We start from the raw sequence: 15,000 nt of genomic DNA on the forward strand, positions 1-15,000 counted from the left end.
AAGCACATCATACAAAAATGGCAGGAAACGAACCTGTTGGTACTGGGGAAAGATAGAAAATATTTTACAAAAAGCCCTGAAGGTGAGCAATTGTAAGATAAAAAAACTTATCTATGGATGTTATCTCATCTGATAAAAGTTTAAAATTTTCTCGCTTCTTTGGCAATATTTAATTCTAACAACACACTTCTAAACACAATTCTCAGATCGTGACGTGATCAGGTATTCACAATTCTGTCTTTGATAATGTCATCAAAGTCACCACCTGATAATGTTAATTACACAAGTTCTCCCTCAGTGAGTAGATGTCTGACAGGATGGTGCAGAGGTAGTGGACTATTTGCATTAGATGTGCCTTGTCTGGGTTCAACTCCTGACTGGACTATAAACTGTCAGATTGATGCCGAAGAGGCAAGGCGCTTCATGACAAAGTGTACTGTCCATCAGATGGATGTCAGGTTGGGTGTCTGTCTGCTCTGCGACCACTCATTGGTAGCCATAAACGATCCCAGTTCCATTTGCAAAGAGAAAGTGAGTTATCATCAGCATCCTGGATAGCTTCAGTCAAATGTCAGGCCTAGCCAGGCACTTTGGAAAATATTAGTGCAAAAAAACTCCCTAGCTGACAAGACATAAAAAATTGGGGCAGTTAAATAAGTAGTGGTAGTAGTACCTCAGTGACTAGATGCCAGAGCAAAGGGTTGGCAATGAGGCCATTGACGCTCTCCAGTTGCAGGTACAATTGGCCAGAAGTGAGACTCGGCTCGCAGCGCCAATGTCCATTGGACTGTGCAACACCGATGGGCCTCATGCCCTCCATCCTGCCTCCCAAGAAGCACAACAGCATGTTCTTGTCGTTGTGCTGGTCCTTATTCATTTCTTCTTCAGCAGCCTTAAGATTCTTATCCAGATTCTGTAAAGACACATTCTTTTTAACCCTCTGCAAGATTTCAAGAATTTCACATTCTGGAAATCCACTTATGCCTAATTGTATCCACTAATTGAACTTGAACAAAATAAGTTATAAAATTGGAATATGCACACACAGTAACATAATGTGAAAGGTTTGCAGGCAAGATAAATTAAAGTTAGATTTTTAAGTAGAACGGCACTTTTCAACGTCACAACATCGACCGATATGCCTCCACCCATGTTATGACATCTTTATAATACCTGTACCAAGTTTAACTTAAGTTCTTGCAGCTGTTCTCAAGTATCACATTTTTACCTGGCATGACTTCTGACCTTTCACCTTTCATGCCAAAATCGAATCAATTCATCTCTGTATCATAATATATACTTCTACAAAGCTTGATCAAAATCCCATCACTTGTTCACAAGTTAGCGCAGCAACAGAATTTATACGTAACAGGACCTCTGACCTTTGACCTATTACCCAATAATGCAATCGGTTTATCTTAAAAAAATTATACAAACTTGTACCAAGTTTGACTTAGATCCCATCAACCATTCTTAAGTTATCACGGAAATGAAAACCTATCACGGACAGACAGCTGCATGGAAGGACAACCTGAAAACTTAATGCTTCCGGCGACTCTGTTGCCGGAGGCATAAAAACAAAAAAATACTTTCAGTATCTGATCATGATATTTCTTTTTTAATTTTGTACCCTTGTAGAATATTGTACACCATTAAAACATGGCAGTGGAGTTATTGAGAAAAAGAAGATGATTAAACAGCAGGTCCACCAATAATGTGGAGGAAACGATGTCTTGCCTTTGTAATGTCAATATGTTTCACAACGTGAAAAAAGCAAGACAAGGCAGCATCCTATAAATTACTGAGAAATTCACAAACTGCTTGATGATATTGAGAAATAAAGTAGGAGGTTGAAGAAGAGAGAGATAAGAGGATACAGAAAACAAGAACAAACAACAAGAAAAAGAGCAATCAGAGATTCTTTTGAGTGGTGTATTTTTATAGGTTTTCAGGTAAAGTCAATATAGCTGCCAAACCATGTGATCTATGATGTCATATGTGTGACTCTTTTGTTCCTCATTGATAGGTGGTCATATGTGTAAAGTTTCGCCTTGATCTTTTCAGCCATTTCAGAGAAGATTTTTGAAGGTTAAAAAAACAAAACAATATGGCTGCCGAACGACGTGACCATTGACATCATGAATTTTTTTTTTTCCGTGGACCATTTTATCCCTAGATGACCCTCAAAAATTTTAATAATGATCAGATGTGGCGTTCTACATATGCAATCATGACGTCCTTACGAGGACACCTATGACATCATAAAAAAATCACCCTCATTTCCCATGAGGGGTGCTTGCCATGTGCCAAGTTTCAAATTTTTCCTTGGTGCGGTTTCAGAGATACAGATGTCCATTTTTTTTTTCTGTTTTTCCAATATTGCTGTCATACCATGTGACCTATGATGTCATAATTATCATTGAAACATTCTACATGAAAAGTCACACCAATGGTGAAAATTTCGTCTCAAGCCGACAAGCGGTTGCAGAGAAAAATGCAAAAGTTCTGTGCGGACAAACAAAGACAGACAGACAGACAGACAGACAGACAAACAAACAAATAAACAAACGGACCTAAATGCAATACCCTCTCCGAATCCTTTGGCGAGGGTAATAAATCAAATGAATGATTCTAGTACTTGCATTCAGATGTTGACTTTGAGCATTAAAATGTAGTTCCATAGAAAAGGGTCGTCACATGAGAAGAAGCGAGAGATAACTGCCTGATCAATTACTTTGTCACAAATATCACATATGAGAAGTAAAGAAATCCCCCCCCCCACTTTCCCCTCACTCTTTGAACATACAAGTTAAGGCTCATAGAGGAGTGAAATGAGAGAATTGTGGGGGAGGGTGGGGGATTATGGGGTTGACTCACAGAGAAAAGAACAAGTGGACAGCCAACAGACATAAAAATGACCTGCAAGAAAAGGCCATGAATGCATGGCAGGAGGTTACCATAAATAATTAAAAGATGAATGGAAATGGGAGGTGACACAACATGGCAGTGAGCTGCAGTATGCATCTGCAGAAAAAGGCAGAAATATTTTTCATTCCAATGGCATCTGGAAATTTGATTGTCCACCACTGGAAAGAATACATGACACTGGCTGTGAACTACATACAAAAGGATTGACATCAGTGCTAAGTTTTACTGTTGGAGGACTTATGGAAATAACATTTTTACCCCCCCCCACCCCCCTCATAATTCAGCTTCTCAAGCTCAATTATCCTTCAACAACGATTCCACCTCCTGTGCAGTTCATCTTGCAGAGAATGTTATGAATCATCTAAATGATCTTTACAAGTTAATGGGAAGAAACGTTTTAAAATGAAATGGGAAAGAATTTTTTTTTTAAAGGATTGAAAATATTGTTACAGTATCGCGATACGCGCCGGGCTCACGAGGTGTGTACTCGGACCCACCGCCACGTCCGACCCTAAGGCCACCAGCCACAGATAACGCCATGGCCTGACGAGTTGTTGAGCACCTTGAGTTGAGTTGAGCAGGATTGTACCCATGTCCAGGATTCTTCCACGAACGTTCATTGGAACGGTCAAGCCTGGCAGACTCCATCGTCTTCTTAAAAGTTTACCTGACTGTTGGTTTGGCCCGATCCATTGAGGTTCGTACCCTCAGTGAGCACCCGTCTATTTATTTGTACGGCCGAGCTAAACCGTGGGTACATACTAACTAATCCCAGAGCCAATCAGTGGGGTAAAACTTCCCGTCTATCGATAATTATGCACATGCTTTGTCGGATAAATGGAAGAAAGGACACAAACGGGGCAGATTGGAAAGACAAGTTATTCATTTACATTGGCAGGCAATCATCAAACAATTAATCAAGCAGGTATTTACAAGCAGGCAAACACAGGAAAGAGCAGACATACCACTAATATGCATTTCCCTCTTATACAGACTTACTTAGACAACAGACAGGCGCCATCATTCAATCCGGGGAGGCGACACGAAGAATTGAGAAGAAAGAAGCAGAGCGGAGTGTGGGGGCGAACTCCTCCCTTACCTCGCAACCACACAGGGTTATGTCGGGCCGAGTATTGTGAGAGGAAGAGGGTGAGAGGGAGTGGGATAGGAAAGATGGGCGGTGGAGTGATAGTGTTGTGTCAAACGCGTGTGGTGCGAGTGTATATTGAGCTGCATGACACCCCAGGGACTTAGCTCACGGGCTGCTCGCCTTTGGCCCCAGCACAACTCACTCCTGTGCCTCGTATACCAGCAGAGTTGGGTCGAGCACGACCCGCACTCCTGAAGGCAATCTTTCGACAAAGCAGTGTGAGATATACTCACACCCTTGGTACATCAACAGCCTCCGGGGCATCGACCAGAGCGTCAAACATGCTTGCGTTCCGTCATATAAATCCGCATGGGCTGGGCGTGGTTTCGAGAGAGCAAATGTCACGCGAGCATCTTCTCATTGGTGTGCGTCTGACGGGGGTGAGTGCAGTGTGCGAACTGTTGAAAATCCCGTGCCATAACGTGGAGGCGGCGACAAGCTCTCCCTCCCCCGCTCCCTACATCATATGCAAGAGTTACACTGTACAGTGTGTTCTGTATTGCACATACGAGATGTCCTTTGTACTGGATGGCGTATGGGAGAAGCGTTGTCCTTTACTTCGTGTCTGAGAAACGTTGTCCCGAATAACAAATGTTGAGAATGTGGGAAGGTAATTCAACCAGTCTGGAGGATTAATTGTTCATGGTGAACGACAGATGGTTGGTGGTGAATAATAAAAGAGGGAGTGGAATGAGTGGTGAGGAAGACAAACAAACCGAAGGACAAGAATAATCCGACTGCGGGGTTGAAGGAAAGACCGACAGGATGAAGGAGGGGTTGTTAAATTGAGGTTTGGTGAAGTGGACTGTTGGTGGATTGAAGAGATTTAAAGCAGGTAGAGAAGGGGATGATTACGCTGGGAATACACAGACTACCCTCAATGCATCCACCCCCCCAAGCCTCTGGACAAGGGGCAAAGGTGAGGTCAGGTCAGATACGGGAACATGTGCCGGAGCAGCGCGTCGCGACATCCACTTTCCGCTGGTACTCCAGGGCCCTCCGTCTGGCCACCCCTCAGGCAGATGCCTGGCCCATCCTCATCTCCTTAAGATGCTGATCAATCTGTTGCAACGAAGCACGTGGTTGGCCCATTGGCCTCCTCCACTCACAAGGCTCCCTCGCTGAGAGAATCTGGTGAGCAGGATCAGCGTCAGGAAAATAAAACACATGTCCATACAGACACAGCTGATGCTCACAGACTATGCAGGTAACAAATGTCATTTGAGTCTCTCTCAGCAACCGCTCCTTGGACACAAAGTCCAACAAGCGATAACAAAGGATTCTCCGAAGAGACCTGGTACCAAAGGAATTAAGTCACCATCTCAGTTCCCTGGTCAGAGTCCAAGTGTCACATTCGTAGAGCAAGACTGAAAGCACCAAGGACTTTAAGACTTGGACTTTCGTCCTCCCGCACAGGTACCGGCAGCGCCACACCTCATGATCCAATGAATCCATGACTCCCCAGGACCGACCCAGATGTCTGTTGACCTCTGGCTCACAGCCAGCAGAGACATGAATATCATTGCCAAGGTAAGTGAATCTCTCCATGACCTCAACATCCTTGCTACAAACAGGAACAGACAAGAAAGCTGCATCCAAGATGTCATTGAAAGCCTGGATCTTAGTTTTGACCCAGGAAACCCGTAATCCCAGCAGCTCCAACTCCTCATTCATCACCTCAAGGGCCCCCAAAATGATATCCAGAGTCTCCGCAAAGATGACTGCATCATATGGATATATACAGTGTATACAGCTTGATCTCTCCATCATCCTCCCCAGAATCCGGTCCATGCAAGCACTGAAAAGTGTGGGGGCCAGTACACTTCTTCTTCTTCTTCTTCTCCTTTCGGCTGCTCCCGTTAGGGGTCGCCACAGCGGATCATCCGATCCACATAGTGATTTGGCACATGTTTTACGCCGGATGCCCTTCCTGACGCAACCCTGGTCGCCTCTTACGACACAGGGATATGGTACACCTATTTTAACCGGGGTATACAGCGGCCCAGTATACTGGTACTCATTTCGCCGACCTCAGAAGGATGACAGGCTGAGTCAACCCCCTGGTGTATTAATTCAGTGGCCCAACGGGGCTTGAACTCAGGACCTTTTGGATCCCAAGCCGCTGCCCTAACCACTGCGCCAACACACCAGGCTATGGTGTGGGGGCCAGTACACACCCCTGACAAATTCCAGGAACAACTGGAAATAAGTCAGAGATGGTATCACAACATCTCACAGCACTCTCAGTACCAGAGTACAGTTCAGCCATCAGATTGATCAGTTTTGGTGGCACCCCACGAAGACAAAGAATCCTCCAGAGGGCATCCCGATTCACAGAAGCGAAAGCTTTACAGAGATCAACATAGGCTGCAAGCAGCCACTGCTGAAACTCGTCTGTGTTGCGTGAAGACCCAAAGAGCAAGGATACGGTAAATCGTTGACATCTTTGGTGTAAAGCCTGACTACTCTGGACACTGGTGCTCAAGCAGATGGTGGCGAACCCTATCGAGAATTATCCGAGCAAAGACCTTGCCCGGCACTGAGAGCAGCATCACCCCTCGGTAGTTGTTGCAGTCTTGGCGATCACCCTTCCCTTTCCAGAGAGGGACAACAAGGCCCCTCTTCCAGTCAGTTGGGATGATGCCTGTGTTCCAGGCAGAGCACAAAACTGCATGCAACGACACGAGTGCAGCATTTCCACCAGCCTTGAGAAGTTCGGCATGGATGCCACAGATCCCTGGAGCTTTGCCCCGTTTCAACTGGTTCACCGCAGCCTTTCAAAGGGCGGAGGAGCTCCTTGTGAGCCAACGGCCATCCATATCTAGTGCCCAACTGTGTCTGCGGACGTCCTCCTGCAGTTGGGTTACTTCTTATTAGGAGGTTGGTGGCAGGATTTGCACTCCAGCCACCGTAAAACGCTTCATTCCGCAAAACGCAAAAACGCAAAAAAATCTGAAAACCCACTCCGTGGGAGTACCTCCTGTGCAGCTTCCCTTCGCAGGGCAGCTCACCGGATGATGGGATTGGGGCAAAGCCTTCGGGACCCCCAATCTTTGATAGGAGGGAAACCACGGGGTAACATCCCTGGGTCAGATTGCGGGAGAGTGTGTCGGAGTGGTGCTGAGGTGTCGTCCACCAGACGGCGGTCTCCTTGGGTTAACCTGAGGCGGTCCCTTCGGGTGGGTGCCTGGAATGTCCTATCCCTAAGAGAGGATGATCACCTGTCTCTGTTATCATCTGAGCTCAAGCGTTTGGACATCGGGATTGCAGCTCTCTCTGAGGTTCGGAGACCGGATTGCGGCGAGATAATGGTGGGTGGTTACACCTACTATTGGTCTGGTCGCTCTGATGGTTACCATACCCAAGGAGTTGCTGTAGCTGTGGCCAATAAGCTGACCCCAATGATAATTGAGGTAACACCGGTCAACGAGCGTATTATGAGATTAAGGATTCGTCACTCCTTAGGTGTCATTTCCCTGGTCTCTATTTATGCTCCGACTGAGGCGAGTGATCTTACCGTGAAGGATGCATTCTACGCCACACTCGAGTCTGTGGTTGATCAGTGCCCCAGACGAGATACACTTCTAGTCTTGGGGGATTTCAATGCATCGACTGGAACTGATAGGGATGGTTATGAGGTGTGTGTTGGTCCCCATGGGTCAGGAACTATGAACCAGAATAGCACTAAGTTCCTTGACTTTGCAAGAAGTCATGGACTTAGGGTGGCTGGTTCATGGTTTCAGCGCCCGCAAGCTCATCGCTGGACTTGGTATTCCAACGCTGGCGGTGTGGCAAAGGAGATTGACCATGTCCTCATTGACGGTCGTTGGAGGATGATCCAGAACTGCAGGGTCTACCGGAGTGCTCAGTTCCTCAATACTGACCACAGGCTTGTTGTAGCAACTCTAAAGCTGCACCTTAAATCCTGGAGAATGGTACCATCCCAGCCTAGGCTGGATGTTGCCAAGCTCAGGGATGAGAGAGTAGCTGAGGAGTTTGCGAACAGGCTGAGTGGACACTTGGGGGGTCTGGGTGCTTTGGGGGGTCCTGAAGAGTTGTGGAGCACCTTCAAGACCACCGTCCTTGATGTTGCCGGTGGATGCCTTGGAGTTCACCGCAGGGCAAAGAAGAATTTTGTCTCTCAAGGGACACTGGATACTCAGAGTCGCAGGGCCAGGCTGAATGGCAGAGCTGATCTGTTCAGGGAGCTGAGGCGTAAAACTGTACGTGCACTGAGGGTGGACAAGGAGGCCTATGTGCGAGGAATCTGTGAGGGGGTAGAGCATCACCTGTGGACAGGTGATTCTCGTCCCGCTTACAGGGGAATTCGCGCATTACGTTCATCCAAGCCCATCCCTCGGAGCACTGCAGTTCGAGCAGAGAGTGGTAGGCTCTTGACAGAGGAGTCTGAAGTGAAGGCCCGCTGGGCCGGTTACTTTGAGCGGTTGTACCAGGCTGATCCCCCAGCTGTCGAGTTGGACGTCAAGGGTGTTACAATCCCTGTTGCTGACCCTCGAATCAACTGTGGTCCACCATCGCTTGTGGAAACACGGGCTGCGGTGAACCAGTTGAAACGGGGCAAAGCTCCAGGGATCTGTGGCATCCATGCTGAACTTCTCAAGGCTGGTGGAAATGCTGCACTCGCGTCGTTGCATGCAGTTTTGTGCTCTGCCTGGAACACAGGCATCATCCCAACTGACTGGAAGAGGGGCCTTGTTGTCCCTCTCTGGAAAGGGAAGGGTGATCGCCAAGACTGCAACAACTACCGAGGGGTGACGCTGCTCTCAGTGCCGGGCAAGGTCTTTGCTCGGATAATTCTTGATAGGGTTCGCCACCATCTGCTTGAGCACCAGCGTCCAGAGCAGTCAGGCTTTACACCAAAGAGGTCAACGATTGACCGTATCCTTGCTCTTCGTGTCCTCACTGAACGCAGACGAGAGTTTCGGCAGGGGCTGCTTGCAGCCTATGTTGATCTCTGTAAAGCGTTCGATTCAGTGAATCGGGATGTCCTCTGGAGGATTCTTGGTCTTCGTGGGGTGCCACCGAAACTGATCGATCTGATGTCTGAACTCTACTCTGGTACTGAGAGTGCTGTGAAGTGTGGTGGTACCGCCTCTGACTTATTTCCAGTTGTTACTGGAGTTCGTCAGGGATGTGTACTTGCCCCCACACTTTTCAGCACTTGTATGGACTGGATTTTTGGGAGGATGTCGGAGAGATCAAGTTGCGGTGCATCGTTTGGCAATGTCAAGATCTCGGACCTTGATTTTGCAGATGATGCAGTCATCTTTGCGGAGACTTTAGACATCCTCTTGGGGGCCCTCGAGGTGCTGAATGAGGAGTCGGAGCCGTTGGGATTACGGATTTCTTGGGTCAAAACAAAGATCCAGGCTTTCGGTGACATCTTGGATGCTGCTGTCCTGTCTGTGTCTGTTTGTGGTGAGGATGTTGAGGTCGTGGATAGATTCACTTACCTTGGCAGTGATATTCATGTCTCCGCAGGTTGTGAGCCGGAGGTCAATAGACGTCTGGGTCAGGCCTGGGGAGTCATGGATTCACTGGATCATGGGGTGTGGCGCTGCCGGTACCTGTGCGGGAGGACGAAAGTCCGAGTCTTCAGGTCCTTGGTACTTCCAGTCTTGCTCTATGGGTGCGAGACTTGGACTTTGACCAAGGATCTGAGACGGAGACTTAATTCCTTTGGTACCAGGTCTCTTCGGAGAATCCTTGGCTATCGCTGGTCGGATTTTGTGTCCAACGAGCGGTTGCTGAGAGAGACTCGGATGAGATTTGTTACCTGCATAGTCCGTGAGCGTCAGCTGCGGCTGTATGGACATGTGGCTCGTTTTCCTGACGCTGATCCTGCTCACCAGATTCTCTCAGCGAGGGAGTCTCATGAGTGGAGGAGGCCAGTGGGCCGACCACGTGCCTCATGGTTGCAGCAGGTTGACCATCATCTCAAGGAGATGGGGATGGGCCTGGCATCTGCCTGGGGGATGGCCAGACGGAGGCCCCTGGAGTACCGGCGGAAAGTGGACGCAGCGACGCGCTGTTCTGGCACATGCTCCCATACCTGACCCTGACCGCAGCCTGTGTTTCCACAAGCGAAGGTGGATCACAGTTGATTGGAAGGTCAGCAATGGGGATAGTCACTCCCCTGACATTCAACTCGACAGCTGGTGGATCAGCCTGATACAGCTGCTCAAAGTAACTGGCCCAACGGGGTTTCACTTGTCAAGAGCCCACCACTCCTTCACTCCTCACTCCTCTGAGGAGGAGTGAGGAGTGAAGCTTGAGCTTGAGCTTCACTCCTCTGTCAAGAGCCCACCACCCTCCGCTCTAACTGCAGTACACCAAGAGACGGGCTTGGAGGAATGTGTTGTGGAACTTTATTTGGTTCTATTTTATTTATTCTTACTTTTTAGTTAACCGTTTAAACCGACCCGATTAATTCACTTGCCACAACGTGAAAGTATATTACATCAGAGAGTTTTATTATACTTGGTACTTGGCCAGTGCCAAGGAGTACAAGCCACTGAGATGCTATACATCACACGTGCTTGCACTCAAGCAAGATTACAATTTCTGGTATTTATATGGTTTTCATGGGGGAGTGGTGGGGGTTGTTAAGCCTTAAACAAAGAACTCCAAAATGCAATACGTGTCTTCTCGGTGAAAAGCAAATGTAATCATAACAACCTTGGTCTTATCAGAAAAGGTTATCTTGCTCCATGTGCAAGACATTCCTTTTATCAGCATTTAGGGCAAAAGACTCTTGGCTAAAGGGAAGCATAACTGACATCCAATTCGACTCATAGCATAGAAATTACATTTATAAAACACCAGCACAATTACAATTTAGAGTACATTTATATAATTATTTGTTCCACAAATGCAATGCGCAAATTCCCCTGTAAGCAGGACGAGAATCACCTGACGATAGATGATGCTCTACCCCCTCCCCCCCCCACCCACAGATTCCTCACACGTGGGCCTCCTTGTCCACCCTCAGCGCATGAACAGTTTTATGCCTCAGCTCCCTCAACAGCTCAGCTCTGCCATTCAGCTTGGCCCCTGCAACTCTGGTCAATGGTATCCAGTGTTCGTTGAGACAGAAAATTCTTCTTCGTTTTTCGGTGAGTTCCAAGACATCCACTGTCAACATCAAGGAAGGTGGTCTTGAAGGCATTCCACAACTCTTCAGGATTCCCCAAAACACCCAAACCCCCCAAATCCCCATTCAGCCTGTTCGCAAACACCTCAGCCACCCTCTCATCTTTGAGCTTACCAACATCCAGCCTAGGTTGGGATGGTACCATTCTCCTGGATTTCAGGTGCAACTTCAGAGTTGCTACAACAAGCCTGTGGTTGGTATTGAGGAACTGAGCACTCCAGTCGACCCTGCAGTTCTGGATCATCCTCCAGCGACCATCAACGAGCATATTGTCAACGTCCTTTGCCACACCACCAGCATTGGAATTCCAAGTACAGTGATGAGCCTGTGGGCACTGGAACCATGAACCAGCCACCCTAAGTCCATGACTTCTTGCAAAGTCAAGGAACTTAGTGTTTTTGTGGTTCATAGTTCCAGACCCATGAGAACCAACATAAGTCTCACAGCCATCCCTATCAGTTCTAGTTGATGCATTGAAATCCCCCAAGACTGGAAGAGTATATCGCTTGGGGCACTGATCACCCACAGTCTCGAGAATGGCATTGATTGCGTCCTTCACGGTGAGATCACTTGCCTCAGTCGGAGCCTATCCAGAGACCAGGGAAATGACATCCAAGGAGTGAAGAATCCTTTGTCTCAAAATACGCTCGTTGACCGGTATTACTTCAATTATCATTGGAGTCAGCTTATTTGACACAGCTACAACAACTCCTTGGGCATGGTAACCATCAGAGCGACCAGACCAATAGTAGGTGTAACCACCTGCCATGATGTTGCTGCAATCCGGTCTCCAAACCTCAGAGTGCTGCAATAGCGATGTCCAAATGCTTGAGCTCAGATGATAACAGAGACTTCCTCTCTTTGGGATAGGACATTTCAGGTCTACCTACCACATAAACTTATGAAATAACTAATTCTGGGGTATCCTATGTGTAAATTAATGCTCTCCCCCAGGGTACATTTACCAAACCGTAACATTATCTTAATTCTGGTAATTTTTATCAATACAATACACTTCATGCTTTAGATTAGACTTAGAATGTAATATTGTACCAGTCCCTCACCTGGATAAATGACTGGAGGTATTTCTTTTCAAAGTCGTTCTCCCATTGTTTTCTTTTCTGCGTTGAATCGAGAATCAGAACTGGAGTTTGTTGTGACGAGCGTGTGCTTCTATGGCCGTCTTGTTTGTTCTCTGAAAGGGAATTCAGCAAGATGTGCACAGCTGTGACAACATTTTCACGAGTCATGTCGAAGAGGTTTCCCAACTGCTGTAGATCGCAGTCCAGATGGCCGAGAAGGAAAGGCTTCACAGCATTCACGGACGGTGTGATCATCTCTTTCACAGCCTGTGACAGGAATAATACAAAATCGTCAGACTGCTTCATGGCCTCCTTGTGGAGATTTATTATTCAAGTTCCAAATAATATAATTTCTGAACATGCTAAGTGTTATCATATGGACGAGATTTTGAGACGTATTGCACAGTGAAACATATGCAGTAATATCTTCAGATTTATGTGTCACACTGGGCCATGTAGCTCAATACCCGGAAATGGGGGGTTCCAGAAGTAGGTAGATTGGAACATACTCAAGAAACCACATCTGTTACATTTGAAAACACGAAGGTAGTCAAGATGAACATGTCCAGTTCGTTTTTACATCACATACATATTGGGTTGTTAGTAAAACACCTCAAAGGAAGGTACACTACATCTGCACCATTCTATTAGGAGTATGAACGAGCAGGGTACCTGCCCTACGGGCGATCTTGTTCCAAGCATGCAACACGTTGTTCTGACACAACCCTTTATTTGGGTGGTGTATAGGCAACAGACCGCTGCCTCTATCGTTCAAAAAAATAAAAATAACCTGGGTTACGTAAATTATGCAAAACATGCGTAGTGGTAGTAGTACTGCGTATGTGCATTTATAGAATTGCGTATGTGTGCAGTGGTCGGCAGACTGCGTATGTGCACGTGTACGGCATCTGTATTAGAAGAGAGATGTTTGTCTGTCTGTCACCATTTTTCTCAGGGATGGCCAAAATGATTTTTTTTTATCAAACTTTCAGAGGTTTATCAGTGAGTGCTGGCGAGTGATTTAGGCAAAAATAATTTATTTGAAAATAAAAAGTTGAAATAAAAAGTTGAATTTCTTTTTTAAATCCCTCTCTCGTGCCTACCCTCTATAGGCTGAAACACTACCTCTCGGATGATGAAACCTTCACTTGGCTACCACACAACCCCGAGATGATCTTCATCAAAGATGGCAGTGCTCTCTTCCATGCTCTGACAGTTGTTCCTTTGGCATTCAAGTACATCGGACTGAAATTGCTGGATCAAATCAGCAATAAAAACCATGTGATTTTTCTCAACAGACATGTATCTGAATAACGATCTTTCAAGTCATGAAAGGCTTCGTCGTTGCTGCAGTGAGAAATTGCTTCTGGAAGGCACAAGTACTCGAAAGTCAGCAGACTTCAAAGTCTTCCTGCAGAATGATGAGAATAAAACTCAGTTTTTCGACTGCTGTTGCAAATCTGGAGTTGCTTAGAAGCAACTTGTGACTGAGTCAAATCTCTCAGCAATCTATTACACTCATTGTTGATGGCAAGGCATTCAAACTGACTACTGTCAAGGATACAGGACATATGGAGGAGATTGAAGCATTCAAATAATCTCATGAAGAGACCGACTGCAGAACAGTCATCTGCCTATTTGATGCCAAAGGCAACGGGTTCAAATTTGCTGTGGTTCAAGTCCTGGCAGTGATCTCTTCTTCATCACTGTACACTATGCTCACAGGTTGGATCCTCTGATTATGCTGCTTGATACAGGTATTATGCCTGGTGTTGGCTTAATGGTAAGGGTGGTTGGCTTGGGATCCTCAGATCTTGAGTTCAAATCTTCCTTTGCTGTTGAATTAATACCAGGTGGGGTTGACTCTGCCTGTCATCCTTCTGAGGTTGGCAAAATGAGTGCCAGCTTGCTCGTGTCCCATGTCGGAGTGGCGACCCGTCCAGGATTGTATCCAATAGCTCAGGAGACTGCTTCAGCAGCACCAACACTCTGCACAGAGTATGGTCACAATGGATGGATAGTGCCTAAGCCTTTGTAGCTATGTGAAAGGTAATATTAAATGATCCCTGACCCCATTCCTTTTAGCGGGTGTATGGAAGTGTTTTAGCCCCCTCCCCCACCCCCAAGCAAATTGTTTAATAAAAAAAAAACAAAATTTGATTTCTTCAAAATGTCAACAGGATGAGAACAGCACCGGGCAACGCCGGGTAATCCTGCTAGTAGAAACGGTAAGACATCATGGTTATATAGCTCAGATAATTCCAATTGTACTGGGCCATAGGATGACACCAGCGGCATGAAGTCATAAGCTGAGAGGGACTGTCACCTTCACAAGACCCATGACCTTATCGGCTCCAACCTTTCGATATTTGATGATCCTTTTAACAGTTGCTCAAGTTGTTTTACACTTGATGGAAAACCTACATGGAGGGCATGGTAACTATCAAAATGGCACTTTCAAAGATGTCTTCGGTGCTTATCAGAATGTTGGACGTATGACATTTTCAGTCACAATTGTGGGTGGAGTCAGGCCAGCTGAGCTGTCCAACCAATAGGTATAGAGCGGACATTCAAACACACACACGTATGCCATAGCTCCATAATATCATGATGATATCTCAAGTGAACTCTTACAATTTCCTCATGATGCTCCACCACCTGAGATG

The 15,000-nt window shown here is 46.5% G+C and overlaps 1 protein-coding gene across 3 annotated transcripts in view; it reads right to left on the minus strand.

Annotated features, from left to right (window-relative positions):
- The window catches only part of RNF213 (ring finger protein 213), a 645,256-nt gene that overhangs the window by 38,627 nt on the left and 591,629 nt on the right, over positions 1-15,000 (minus strand). For 2 of the 3 annotated variants that reach the window (XR_015056656.1, XM_085875806.1), the window contains 3 exons: positions 12,317-12,601; positions 674-913; positions 1-42 (listed from right to left, as the gene is read on the minus strand). The exon at positions 1-42 is cut by the window's left edge and continues 94 nt beyond it. Coding sequence is in view for 2 of the 3 variants with exons in the window: in XM_085875806.1 (XP_085731932.1) it covers positions 1-42; positions 674-913; positions 12,317-12,601 (567 nt within the window). In the remaining variant the exon portion in view is untranslated. Of the gene's footprint in view, positions 43-673; positions 914-12,316; positions 12,602-15,000 lie in introns of those variants that run through there. The other variant, XM_085875807.1, reaches the window with a different exon arrangement.

Source organism: Eptatretus burgeri, chromosome 3, assembly GCF_056783735.1.
Source record: "Eptatretus burgeri isolate ZD-2024b chromosome 3, Ebu_testis_v1, whole genome shotgun sequence".
NCBI classification, from domain to species: domain Eukaryota; kingdom Metazoa; phylum Chordata; class Myxini; order Myxiniformes; family Myxinidae; genus Eptatretus; species Eptatretus burgeri.